At 36.7% G+C, this 13,530-nt stretch overlaps 1 protein-coding gene across 5 annotated transcripts in view; it reads left to right on the top strand.

The window, feature by feature from the left end:
• The first annotated feature begins 6,997 nt into the window (after positions 1-6,997).
• Positions 6,998-13,530, top strand: part of LOC113113542 (NACHT, LRR and PYD domains-containing protein 12-like) — a 245,285-nt gene continuing 238,752 nt past the window's right edge. For 3 of the 5 annotated variants that reach the window (XM_026279797.1, XM_026279792.1, XM_026279795.1), the window contains exons 1-6: positions 6,998-7,132; positions 7,409-7,490; positions 7,687-7,800; positions 8,088-8,183; positions 8,277-10,046; positions 12,045-12,218. In XM_026279797.1, coding sequence (XP_026135582.1) covers positions 7,441-7,490; positions 7,687-7,800; positions 8,088-8,183; positions 8,277-10,046; positions 12,045-12,218 — 2,204 coding nt within the window. In that variant the 5' untranslated portion in view covers positions 6,998-7,132; positions 7,409-7,440. Of the gene's footprint in view, positions 7,183-7,408; positions 7,491-7,686; positions 7,801-8,087; positions 8,184-8,276; positions 10,047-12,044; positions 12,219-13,530 lie in introns of all 5 variants that reach the window. The other 2 variants (XM_026279794.1, XM_026279793.1) reach the window with 2 other exon arrangements.

Here is a 13,530-nt window from a genome sequence, read left to right as displayed (position 1 = left end):
AATGTTAGAAATGAGTTGTGCGCAAATACATATTGTGACCGTTTCTGAAGAACATACATACAATTTCAAAAATGAAGCTTTGTTATACATGTATTATTACTAAGTAATGAATTTCTAGGCTACTTTTTCCTTGGGATTACTCTTAATTGTATTAATAGATTTGGTAACACTTTATTTTAAGGTGTCCTTGTTACACGTTACATGTACTTACTATTATAATAACTATTAATTATGCATAATTACATGCATGTAACCCTAATCCTAACCATAACCATACTGTAAATACATGTAGTTAATTAATATTACTCAGTACTTAAATGTATAATTACAATCTAACAAGCACACCTTAAAATAAAGTGTAATTAAAAATTACTTCTAATAATTACAGCTACTTCTGATGGAATTACATTAAATATTCAATAGTCTATAGAACAATTGATAACACTTTAGTATAGCGACAATTCCACACTATTAATTAGTTGCTTATTAGCATGCATTTTATTAATATATTGCCCATTTATTAGTATTTATAAATCACATATTCTGCATGACCATATTCTGCATCCCTAATCACTTTAACATAACTACTTTACTATTAATAAACAGAATACCAGGAGTTTATTGAGGCAAAACTCAGTTACAGGTTTGTTAATAGCAAGAGTTGGACCTTAAAGTAATGAACAAATCTGTATTAAACTTTGGCGAATTTAACTTATAATGTTAAAAGAATAGTTCAGTTCCAGAATAATTTATGCAATTTCATATTATTTATTCAAAAGGCTTCAAGGAGAATTTTTATGTCCATCTTTGTATTATTTAGATAAGGCATTTAGAAAGAAATTAGTAATATGCAACACCTTTTACAGAGAGTAATTGATAACCTAAAGACACAAATGTAATTAGTTCCTAGTAATTTTATGTTTTATTGCCTTACGTAATTATAACATAATTATACATACTTATGCATAAAACATGGCAAATAGTCAGAAAAAAATTGAAAACCTTTGACTGGTAATGTGTATAACCTATTCAAGATATGGCTAAACACTTCTACTTTTAAACTTCCAATCACACAACATTCAGGATTACTGCAATCCCAACACAATACTAAACCACAAATCTTTCCAGGCACCAGATTCTGAATCTAAACACTCGTTTACCACGTTCAGCCTGAGAGAAACAGCTAATGCTACCAGCTCCAAATGAGAAGAACAACAGACTGGGGTCTTGAAATCTGGACACGTGGTTGACTGAACTCAAAATGAGTTGTGGTTAACTTGAGCTGGTTAAGAGCCACATGTCATCACCTGACACAACACAACCTGGCCAATAGCAGGCTCTCGGTTGGCCCACACAACTCCTCATATACACTAAATCATGATATTGAGTTCAGTGCATCTGGATAAACTACATGACTGATCTGAAGTCCCACTTGCAATAAGGATTTCAATTTTACAATATGCTCCGAAAATGACTGAGCAGTCAGATGAACATTTCCAAGTTTGATCATGGTGAATGAAAAGATCGATTTACCTTCAGCTGTGATAATAAAGAGGCATTTCCAGGAAACAGCTAATGGCCTCGCTACAGATCAGCATTTAGGGATTCATGCACTACTAGCCACAACCCTGTACCAAGGCTGTCATGCGCACTTATATAACTCATTTATACACAATGCTGCTCTTTATGGAGGATAACAAGACTCTTCAGAATTCAGATCAAATGCCTTGATTTCCACCCACCCGGGGCAGAAGAAAAAATCTGTGTGGACACAATGAGCAGCAACATTATTCATTGTGCCTGGCAGGGAAAGGAAATCAGGGGTGTTTCACTTCATCAAACACAGCACAATTTATCACACGAGGTCGAGCTGTCAAGAAATAACACTGTCAGGTTCTTGTGTAATATTTCCAGGTTCAGACTCAGATTGTGTGAACGGCAGTGTGTTTGAGAGTTCTGATATAAAGATGACACACTGGTAAAACAGTTCTGGAAACACTTCTGCATTTTGTTAAATGGCTCTAACATTGGCAGGTGAGTTCAGTCAGCAAGATCTCACAGGAAAACAACGATTTCACAAGGTGTAAGGATTGTGAAAAAAAAAACAAGCACCATTTTCAAAGAAAGGTAAGCATGAAGGTCCACTCCTAAACTTGGTTTCTTGAGAAAGTCTTAATTCTACCTTCCACAAATTAAGGTCTTAAATCAGAGCAAAAAGTCTTTAATTCATTTTCAAACACAAATATCTAAACATCCTGAAATCAATATTTACTTGCATTTACTTAAGATGCTAAATTAAGATAGCTTGAGTCTTGAAAAACGTAACAAAATTGAGTTAATGCTTAAAACAAGAACAAATATCCATCAGTGGGATATAAAAAATATTTTTCTCCTTTGAATTGATTTCTGGAGCCCGTTTGTTCCTGTTTTCAGTTTCACAGAAAACAAGACTTAAGTCAATTTCACTACTCAAGTGCATCTTATTTTTAAGATACATAAGCACCAGAAAACAAGAGGAATACAGAGAAGAGCATCGCTTGTTTACAGTGCGATCAGAAGTTACAGTGAAAGTTATTGTCTATTTGTCTAATAAAAAATGTATTTTCTGCTCTGTTGGAAACCCAGAAGCGAAAACCAGGAGACGATGGGATTTCTTTCATACAGAAGTTACTTCTTAGCTCTCTGACTAGATCTAAAATATCTTAAACTGTGTTCTGAAGATGAAGTCATTTACATTCAGTTATTAGTCAGTTATTAATGACATTGTTTTGATTATTGGGTGAACTAACCCTTTAAGTATGGGTATTTTTTGAGTCCATTCTCCGCAGACTTTCCTTCCATGCTTTCTCCGTGTCTCCAGGAGAATGTTCCTGCCGTGTGGTCTTTGACAGTCCATGTGTCTGGATGTGTTTCTGATACTCACTTTGTAGCACATTTACATTGATCTCAACAGACATTGAATCCTCCCCAACACAAGGTTCCTTCAACAGAACAACAGAAACAGATCATGCTTAGACCATGACAGATATGAGGAACATCTAAATACTTATTGAACAAGCTGCTTTAGATATAACAAAAAATTATAATAACAAAAAACAACAACAACATTGAACTGCATAAACATACAGATGATGGTCAGGCAGTGAAAAAGTGGAGTATGTACAAAAACATTTAAATGTCTGCAATATCTTCCTTACATTGACCTGCACTAAGTGAAAATGTTAAATTGATTAACAATGCAAAAATAATTCATGCATATGGCAGTGTGCTTACATCTGCTACACGAGCTGGATTTTGACACAAACCTGTGAGTGGTGCACGTTCTGCTTTAAATTTCAGGTTTAGGGTTGTGTCAGGTTTGCTAAAAATACTAATTTGACTGATTGTCATTTTCCAACAAATAAAGATTACAAGTTATTGTTATATTGTGTGTGATTATGTTGATAGAGATAAATCAATAGATTAAAAACAATGTAACTAACACTGTCATTTCCAGTGTTTGGAATAATGCCGTTAGGTAACAACGTTATTTTTTCAGTAACGGGGTAATCTAACAACTTACTTTTCCCGCCGTTAACATTACTGGACGTTAAATGCGGTACGTTACTATGCATTGATTTAATAATCCGAGTGCAGACCTGGCTCACACAGCGAGTAATGATCTGGGTTAATAACGGGATAAACGATTATGATTGGCTAAGGCAGAGTCATGTGTTTCATGGTAGCCAATCAGAGCCAGTGTTGTCCAGAGGCGCCAAACACACATACACGCACGCACGCGAGATTCGCAGCAGCAGCAGAGAGCAATCCGATGAAAAGTTCACATTTTCAAGGTGGAGATATAAGCATTACTTTAAATTCATTGCGGTCAAAGGCAAGAATGTGCATGGATTGTAAAACACATGCATCTACAAAGCTGGTGGACAAAAACACTTTTCTTAAAAAGATAATACTTGCAAGCGCAGGATAAAACTCTTGCTGTCTGTTGACGTGCAATAAATATCAAAAGTTATGTACGAACACCTGTATGTTCTACTCATTTGAACTGACTTGTGAAAACTGCTCAAAACAAAAAAAATAATTCTTTGACATATAGCAACATTTTTTTTTTTTTTTTTTTTACAGTAACGCAAATAGTTACTTTCCCTGGTAACGAGTTACTTTTATTATAGAGTTATTCAGTTACTAACTCAGTTACTTTTTGGAACAAGTAGTGAGTGAGTTAACTATAACTAATTACTTTTTTAAAGTAATGTTTCCCAACAGTAGTCATTTCCTTCTATTTTCTCTGGAAATAGTTCTTCACAACCAGTGCATTAGTTGGACACCACAGAAAGGTAGAAACAAACTCTAAATTAGAGTTTTTTTATTGTATTTTGTCTAATTGTCTTCATAGATTGTGAATTTATTTTAGTACAGTTGTAATAGCAGAGGTGATAATAATTATTATACTTACAGGTTGTATTCTGTACTGTATTGCACAAAAAGGACGCAGATACAAACTCTGAGAGCTTCGCCTTCAATGCAGATGGGGTCATTGTTTTGTCTCACTGTACATATGTCTGTCAACAACAATAAACTATGATAAAATTATGAGCGTATTGTAACAAGCTATCGTAATGTACCTATTTGTTGTATATAAAGTATAGATAAACGTAGGATGAATAACTACCTCACGTCTTATCACTGCTCCACCCTCTCTTGTTTAAGGAAATAACGTAAATATTCACCGCTGATTGGCCAAAACAGTAAAACTCCTTTCATCAATGAGAAACCTTTTGGCACACCCTTACCTTTTGGCATATAATGACAAAAAGCCAAAAGCCATAAAAATCTACATCCAGGCCCTTTATTTTCTGGTGTATTTTCCTCTAGGCTGGATACAGTGTTTGTACAGGTACTTCTCAAAAAATGTGCATATTGTGATAAAAGTTCATTATTTTCCATAATGTAATGATAAAAATTAAACTTTCATATATTTTAGATTCATTGCACACCAACTGAAATATTTCAGGTATTTTATTGTTTTAATACTGATGATTTTGGCATACAGCTCATGAAAACCCAAAATTCCTCAAAAAATCTCAAATCTAAAAAAATTAGCATATTTCATCCGACCAATAAAATAAAAGTTTTTTTAATACAAAAAAAGTCAACCTTCAAATGATTATTTTCAGTTATGCACTCGATACTTGGTCGGGAATACTTTTGCAGAAATGACTGCTTCAATGCGGCGTGGCATGGAGGCAATCAGCCTGTGGCACTGCTGAGGTGTTATGGAGGCCCAGGATGCTTCGATAGCGGCCTTAAGCTCATCCAGAGTGTGGGGTCTTGCGTCTCTCAACTTTCTCTTCACAGTATCCCACAGATTCTCTATGGGGTTCAGGTCAGGAGAGTTGGCAGGCCAATTGAGCACAGTAACACCATGGTCAGTAAACCATTTACCAGTGGTTTTGGCACTGTGAGCAGGTACCAGGTCGTGCTGAAAAACGAAATCGTCATCTCCATAAAGCTTTTCAGCAGATGGAAGCATGAAGTGCTCCAAAATCTCCTGATAACTAGCTGCATTGACCCTGCCCTTGATAAAACACAGTGGATCAACAACAGCAGCTGACATGGCACCCCAGACCATCACTGACTGTGGGTACTTGACACTGGACTTCAGGCATTTTGGTATTTCCTTCTCCCCAGTCTTCCTCCAGACTCTTGCACCTTGATTTCCAAATGACATGCAAAATTTGCTTTCATCCGAAAAAAGTACTTTGGACACTGAGCAACAGTCCAGTTCTGCTTCTCTGTAGCCCATTTCCTGCACACGCCTGTGCACAGTGGTTCTGGATGTTTCTACTCCAGACTCAGTCCACTGCTTCCGCAGGTCGCCCAAGGTCTGGAATCGGTCCTTCTCCACAATCTTCCTCAGGGTCCGGTCACCTCTTCTCGCTGTGCAGCGTTTTTTGCCACACTTTTTCCTTCCCACAGACTTCCCACTGAGGTGCCTTGATACAGCACTCTGGGAACAGCCTATTCGTTCAGAAATTTCTTTCTGTGTCTTACCCTCTCGCTTGAGGGTGTCAATGATGCCCTTCTGGACAGCAGTCAGGTCGGCAGTCTTACCAATAATTGCAGTTTTGAGTAATGAACCAGGCTGGGAGTTTTTAAAAGCCTCAGGAATCTTTTGCGGGTGTTTAGAGTTAATTAGTTGATTCAGATGATTAGGTTAATAGCTCGTTTAGAGAACCTTTTCATGATATGCTAATTTTTTGAGATAGGAATTTTGGGTTTTCATGAGCTGTATGCCAAAATCATCAGTATTAAAACAATAAAAGACCTGAAATATTTCAGTTGGCGTGCAATGAATCTAAAATATATGAAAGTTTAATTTTTATCATTACATTATGGAAAATAATGAACTTTTATCACAATATGCTAATTTTTTGAGAAGGACCTGTAATGTGAACAGACATGTGCGGTTTCCTGAAGAACCTGAAACTCACTTCATTCTGATCATCAAACTGCAAAGTTATAATAATAAAAAAAGAAAAAAAAAAGACTTTGCATTTGTTTCACTGCATCCTAACATCATTCCAATTCAAAATCTGTCACTGGGGTGGTAAAAATTAACAGCCTACTATACACACTTTAAAAAGTATTAATATGTACTTTTAATGTACGCACTAAATAAGATGACTGGTTGATTTTATTGAACCAAGAACAAAAGGAATACTGTAAGGATGGATGGATGCAGTGAAACAAATACCTTTTTTTTCATAGGGAGAACTCGAGAGGTAATGAAAAAATCTCCAGCAGCCTGTCTGTAAAAATGACATCTGGATTATCACTGTGAACCTAATAAAACCTTTCAATATATTACAAATGCAGATGTGTTTTTAAATGATTTTGTATAATTTGACATCGTTAACGTTTTCCACTCTGTGTGGAGTTTAAAGACGCTCCCTTACTTCATCGCTTACGACGCAAATAAAGAATGAAAGTAAAAGTAGATTTGAAGTTTCGCCATTTTAAAGAGCCAGAGTCGATTCTATACGGATTCTAAATGTGTTCCATTGGAAGCTTTATAAAAGATAAGCCAATAATTTACGAGTAAATTAAACTCCGGTGGAGTTTGTGAATGGTATGTATATTAATTAAATGTTGATGAAGGTGCAGGTGTCTGCTTTAGAGGTGACTTCCGCATTCATATTTACTCTGAAGGGCGAAGAAGTTCTTTGATATGTTTTTGATATTTTAATTTAAGCAAATTAACGAGGATTCATTGGTGTTTGGTGCTGTCTGTGGTTTATTTCAGCAGTTGTTAACACACGACTATCGCTATTGTGTATCTGAGTGAACTGATGATCTGTTTCTTTCAGGATCCGTTCAGATTGTGTTTGTTTGTCATTTCATTCAGAGTCAGTGCTGGACATCAGATTCTGGTTCATCATGGATGACACACTAACATCCACAGATGAAGATTTGTCTCCAGGATGCAGGTACTTTGAATAATCACTGAATTAAATCACTATTTTAATGATAGAAAGTAAAGCGGAGTCTCCTTTGTGTTTTTATGTCTCTATTTTTAAGATAAAATGTTATTTAAATAAATAACACTTTTTTTTTCACTTTTTTTAAAAAGACCATGAAGTATTTTATCATCACATCATAAAGGATGAAATGTGTTTATTATAGTTCGGTTGATCAGAAGAGATCAGAAGCAGAGTCCAGCTGTGTGTCTCTGAGGAGTGATGTGTCTATGGAACGTCCAGTGCATTTTAAGAGTGGAGATACACAGACTGATCTCAGGTATAATATTTCTAAAAAAAATGTTTATGTCATTTTATAGTATCAGAATGTGTTCTTAGTATTTTCTAAAGTTATAAATTCTTTTTCTGTATAGTGTTTATAGGCATTTCTTTGTCTTTATCTGAAACGTTATGATACATTATGTAATACTGGTCACACATATTTGTAAAAAAAAAAAAATTACTCAAAAAAATGAAATGATAATGAAGTGCTCTTGATTGTCTGAATAAATAAATACCAAATAAATATTGTAATTCAGATGATTCACTTTAATCTCTCTGTTTTAGTTCAGTTCATCAGAAGAGATCAGAGTCCAGCTGTGTTTCTATGAGGAGTGACACATCATTAGATTATAAGAGTGAAGAAACAAAGACTGATCCCAGGTCTAATATTCCTGTAAAAGATTATTTGATTATGATACAGAAAGACATTGTGCTCATTAGCTCATGTAATAATATGATATTCTAATATTCCAGTCATGAAGTCCTGAACACGTTCAGATCAAATCTGCTGAAGAAGTTTGAGCGTCTTTATGAGGGTACAGCGACACAGGGAAACACAACACTCCTGAATGAGATCTACACAGAGCTCTACATCACAGAGAGTGAGAGTGGAGAGATCAGTAATGAGCATGAGGTGAGACAGATCGAGACACAATCCAGGAGAGAAGCAACCGAGGACACAGCCATCAAATGCAGTGACATCTTTAGACCTTTACCTGGACAAGACAAAGCCATCAGAACTGTGCTGACAAAGGGAGTCGCTGGCATCGGAAAAACAGTCTCTGTGCAGAAGCTGATCCTGGACTGGGCTGAAGGGAAAGAGAATCAGGACGTCCAGCTCATATTTCCACTTCCTTTCAGAGAAATCAATCTGATGAAGGACACAACACTCAGTCTTTCAGATCTTCTTCATGTCTTTTTCCCTGAAACTAAAGAAATGGAAATATCCAGTGATGAATATAAAGTGTTGTTCATCTTTGATGGTCTGGATGAGTGTCGTCTGTCTCTGGACTTTAAGAGTAAAGTGAAACTGTGTAATATATCTGAATCAGCCTCAGTGGACGAGCTGCTGATGAACCTCATTGTTGGGAATCTGCTTCCCTCTGCTCTCATCTGGATCACCTCCAGACCAGCAGCAGCTGATCTCGTCCCCTCTAGGTGTATACATCGAGTTACAGAGGTACGAGGCTTCAATGAGCCACAGAAGGAGGAATACTTCAGGAAGAGAATCAGTGATCAGAGTCTGGCCGACAGGATCATCTCACACCTGAAGTCCTCAAGGAGCCTCTACATCATGTGCCACATCCCAGTGTTCTGCTGGATCTCAGCCGCTGTTCTGGAGAAGATGTTGAGTCGAGCAGAGAGTGGAGAGATTCCCAAGACTCTCACTCAGATGTACACACGCTTCCTGATCCTTCAGACCGACATCAAACATGAGAAGGACTATGAGAAGAAGGTGACAGATGAAGACATGATCCTCAAACTGGGGAAAATGGCTTTTGAGCAGCTTGTGAAAGGAAACCTGATCTTCTACGAGGAAGACCTGAGAGAGTGTGGCATTGATGTGACAGAAGCATCAGTGTACTCAGGATTGTGCACTCAGATCTTCAGAGAGGAGTTGGGCTTGTATCAGGGGAAAGTCTTCAGCTTTGTTCATCTGAGCATTCAGGAACATCTAGCAGCTCTATATGCACACCTCTCCTGGACAAACAACAACAGAAATGTGTTGAAGCCAATCACCAAACAGGCTAAAGTAAAGGACTCAATTCGACTTTCATTATCTGTGCTGCATCAGAGAGCTGTGAATGAGGCTCTAAAGAGTAAAAATGGACATCTGGATCTTTTCCTGCGGTTCCTTCTGGGTTTGTCAGTGGAGTCTCATCAGATTCTCCTGCAAAAAATAATGAAGCTGAAAAGAATCAGCTCTGACAGCAATGAGAAAACAGTTGAGTACATCAAGATAAAGATCAGGTTCATTAACTCTCCAGAGAAATCCATCAATCTGTTCCACTGTCTGAATGAACTGGGTGATCATTCACTAGTGAAGGAAATACAACAGTATCTGAAATCTGGAACAATAAAGGAGGCCAAACTCTCTTCATCTCAGTGGTCAGCTGTAGGTTTTGTATTGCTGACATCAGAGGAAAAGCTGGACGTGTTTGATATTAATGAATTTGTAGGAGAAAACAATAAAGCTGAAAAACTGAATGTTCTTCAGTATCTGCTGCCTGTGATTAAAGTTCAGTAAGTATCTGAGAACAACCACTTCACTGTTAAAGAAAAGAACATCACAATCTCATAATAATATTATCAGCTAATGGAGCAATATGAAAACATACTTACAATACATACAATAACAACATTATAAATCCTCCCTGATTATTATTATTTTTTATTTCCGAAATTATTCATTTCTAGTATTTAACAGTTTTTAAAGACAAGCTGGACTCTAAAGCACCAGCCAGTCAATGTCTTTAAAGGGTTATTTCGCCCAATTTTGAAAATTATGTCATTAATAACTCACCCTTATGCTGTTCCAAACATGTAAGGCCTCCTTTTATCTTCGGAACACAGTTTAAGATATTTTAGATTTAGTCCGAGAGCTCTCAGTCCCTCCATTGAAGCTGTGTGTACGGTCTACTGTCCATGTCCAGAAAGGTAAGAAAAACATCATCAAAGTAGTCCATGTGACATCAGAGGGTCAGTTGGAATTTTTTGAAGCATCGAAAATACATTTTGGTCCAAAAATAGCAAAAACTACGACTTTATTCAGCATTGTCTTCTCTTCCGTGTCTGTGTGAGAGAGAGTTCAAATCAAAGCAGCTGGATTTCCGGTTCATGAACGAATCATTCAGTTCACCAAATCGAACTGAATCGTTTTAAACGGTTCGCATCTCTAATACGACACACTAAATCTGACACTCCTTCTGAGTTCAAACAAACCAATATCCCGGAGTAATTCATTTACTCAAACAGTACACTGACTGAACTGCTGTGAAGAGAGAACTGAAGATGAACACCGAGCAGAGCCAGATAACGAACAATAGACTGACTCGTTCACGAGTGAAGAACCGTTTCTGTCAGACGCGTCCGATTCGTGAACCGAGGAGCTGATGATACTGCGCATGTGTGATTCAGCGTGAAGCAGACCGACCCATAGAGCGTCTGAACTGAACTGATTCTTTTGGTGATTGATTCTGAACTGAATTCTGTGCTAGTGTTATGAGCCCAGGTAAACCTAAGGCCTGAATCAAGGGCAATCATCGCCAATGACACCATTACGTCGACCGCAAAAGAACTGGTAAACCGTTTTCTTCAACCGGATTATTGAATCGAACTGTCCGAAAGAACTACTGGTGATCCGAACACCGATGCAACCGGTTCTTGACTCGTGAACGAGTCAGTCTATTGTTCGTTATCTGGCTCGGCTCGGTGTTCATCACAGCAGTTCAGTCAGTGTACTGTTTGAGTAAATGAATTACTCCGGGATATTGGTTTGTTTGAACTCAGAGCGAGTGTCAGCCACATTAAAAAAGTTAACAGCTTAAGTCATTTGTGGATTAATGCGTATTAGAGATGCGAACCGTTTAAAACGATTCAGTTCGATTTGGTGAACTGAATGATTCGTTCGCGAACCGGAAATCCAGCTGCTTTGATTTGAGCTCTCTCACACAGACACGGAAGAGAAGACAATGCTGAATAAAGTCGTCGTTTTTGCTGTTTTTGGACCAAAATGTATTTTCGATGCTTCAAAAAATTGCAACGGACCCTCTGATGTCACATGGACTACTTTGATGATGTTTTTCTTACCTTTCTGGACATGGACAGTAGACCGTACACACAGCTTCAATGGAGGGACTGAGAGCTCTCGGACTAAATCTAAAATATCTTAAACTGTGTTCAGAAGATAAAAGGAGGTCTTACATGTTTGGAACAGCAAAAGGGTGAGTTATTAATGACATAATTTTCATTTTTGGGCGAACTAACCCTTTAATGTAGATTAGTTTGAAACCAACAAGTTTAATGTTATAAATGAGTTAGTACTTTAATAATGTGGATTTGATTCACGGTAAAGCTCTTTATCTCAAATTTGATCATTACCTTTTTATTATTAATAACATGAATGTTTGCTCTGTTGCACACTAAGAGTTTACTATCATGAGTCCATATCATGTCCAACTTGTCTTTTTGAACCTTATTTATTTATGTTTTTGTTTATTACGTGTTTTCATCTCTCTACAGTTTGATTCATTGTGGCATCACAGATAAAGATTGTGCTGCTCTGACTCCAGTTCTGAGATCAAACCCTTCACAGATGAGAAATCTGGATCTGTCTAATAAAACAATCAGAGATTCAGGAGTGAAGCTTCTCTCTGTTGTACTGGAGGATCCTCAATGTAAACTGGAGACACTGAGGTAAGATCATCTCTCTGATCATCATACGTTATTGTCTTACTATATCACAGCACAAAAAATATGATTTTGATAACTGAAGATGATGCATGAATAAAGCATGTGACTATATAACATCACACAGTTCAATTTAATGACAAAAACTGATTAAAACCAAACAGATAACGAGGGCTTTGAAACTGCAGTGAGCTAAATTCCGGTAATTAAATTTATTGGATTTTAGGATTCATACTCCTTTCATGGCTGCACTTTTTACTTATTTTTGTACTTGTTCTGAAATCAAAATCAGCATGTTTTTATTATTATTGCTACTACTTTTATTAAAGGCGATTTTGTTTCCTTCTGTACCACATTATCAGTTTATCATACAGTGATTGGTTGCACTTTATTTTACAGTACGTGTACTAACATGTACTTATAGTGTACTTACAGTGTATTTATCTAAGAAAGTTCTGGTAACACAAGGTAACTACATGGGGTAGTGTTAGGCTTAGGGCTAGGTTCAGGGTTAGTACCTAGTTATTACATAGTTATTGTAATTACTATAATAAGTACATAGTATGTACATGAGGAACAGGACTGTAAAACTGTGCCTCTGTTTTTATTACTTTCTAATATGAATAGAGATTTTTGAAGCACAGATGTTGAAAGGTTTTTTTTTTAATCATTTTCATAAGACTCCAGTGGAAATGTAGACATATTTACTAGTCTGTTTAGGATTGTGATTTGTACCTGTTGATCAGTAGTGGTCAGTAATGGAGAAGCTTTACTTCATTACTGTACTTAAGTACATTTTTCAAGTATCTCTACTCTACTGGAGTAGTTTTATTTTTACTTTGACTTCACTACATTCCAAAGCATAAGATCGTACTTTTTACTTTTTTACTTTTTACTACATTTCATATAACATATAACATATATCATGTGCTCTGACACGCAGAAACGGTTTCTGATTCAAGAAAGAACTGATTCTTTTCAATGAACCTTTTAAATCAGTTCGCAAATTAGAATGATCCGACTGCAGCTGTTCTAGAGTCAACAACTCACTGATTCAAATGAACCGTTTAGTGTGAGTCTCTAGTGAACTCAAATCGCAAGTAAGAACCGGGAGATCTTGTGAGCTCTCGCGCAACCGATGCTGCTAAAAGTAGATGACTAATGTCAAATTTTAGGATTTATTATTGTAACTGAAAATCATATTTAGGTCAAAACTGTCATTTTTTTTATATGAACTAAATCTGCTGTAAAGGTGTACTATTTAAGCCCATTAAAATTATTGAATGCAAACACATCAGCATCAGTGCCTCTTAGGTAA

The sequence above is a fragment of the Carassius auratus genome, chromosome 14 (assembly GCF_003368295.1).
Source record: "Carassius auratus strain Wakin chromosome 14, ASM336829v1, whole genome shotgun sequence".
Taxonomy (NCBI): domain Eukaryota; kingdom Metazoa; phylum Chordata; class Actinopteri; order Cypriniformes; family Cyprinidae; genus Carassius; species Carassius auratus.
The sequence above is the reverse complement of the archived record's forward strand: the minus strand, read 5'-3'. Positions and strand labels throughout refer to the sequence as shown.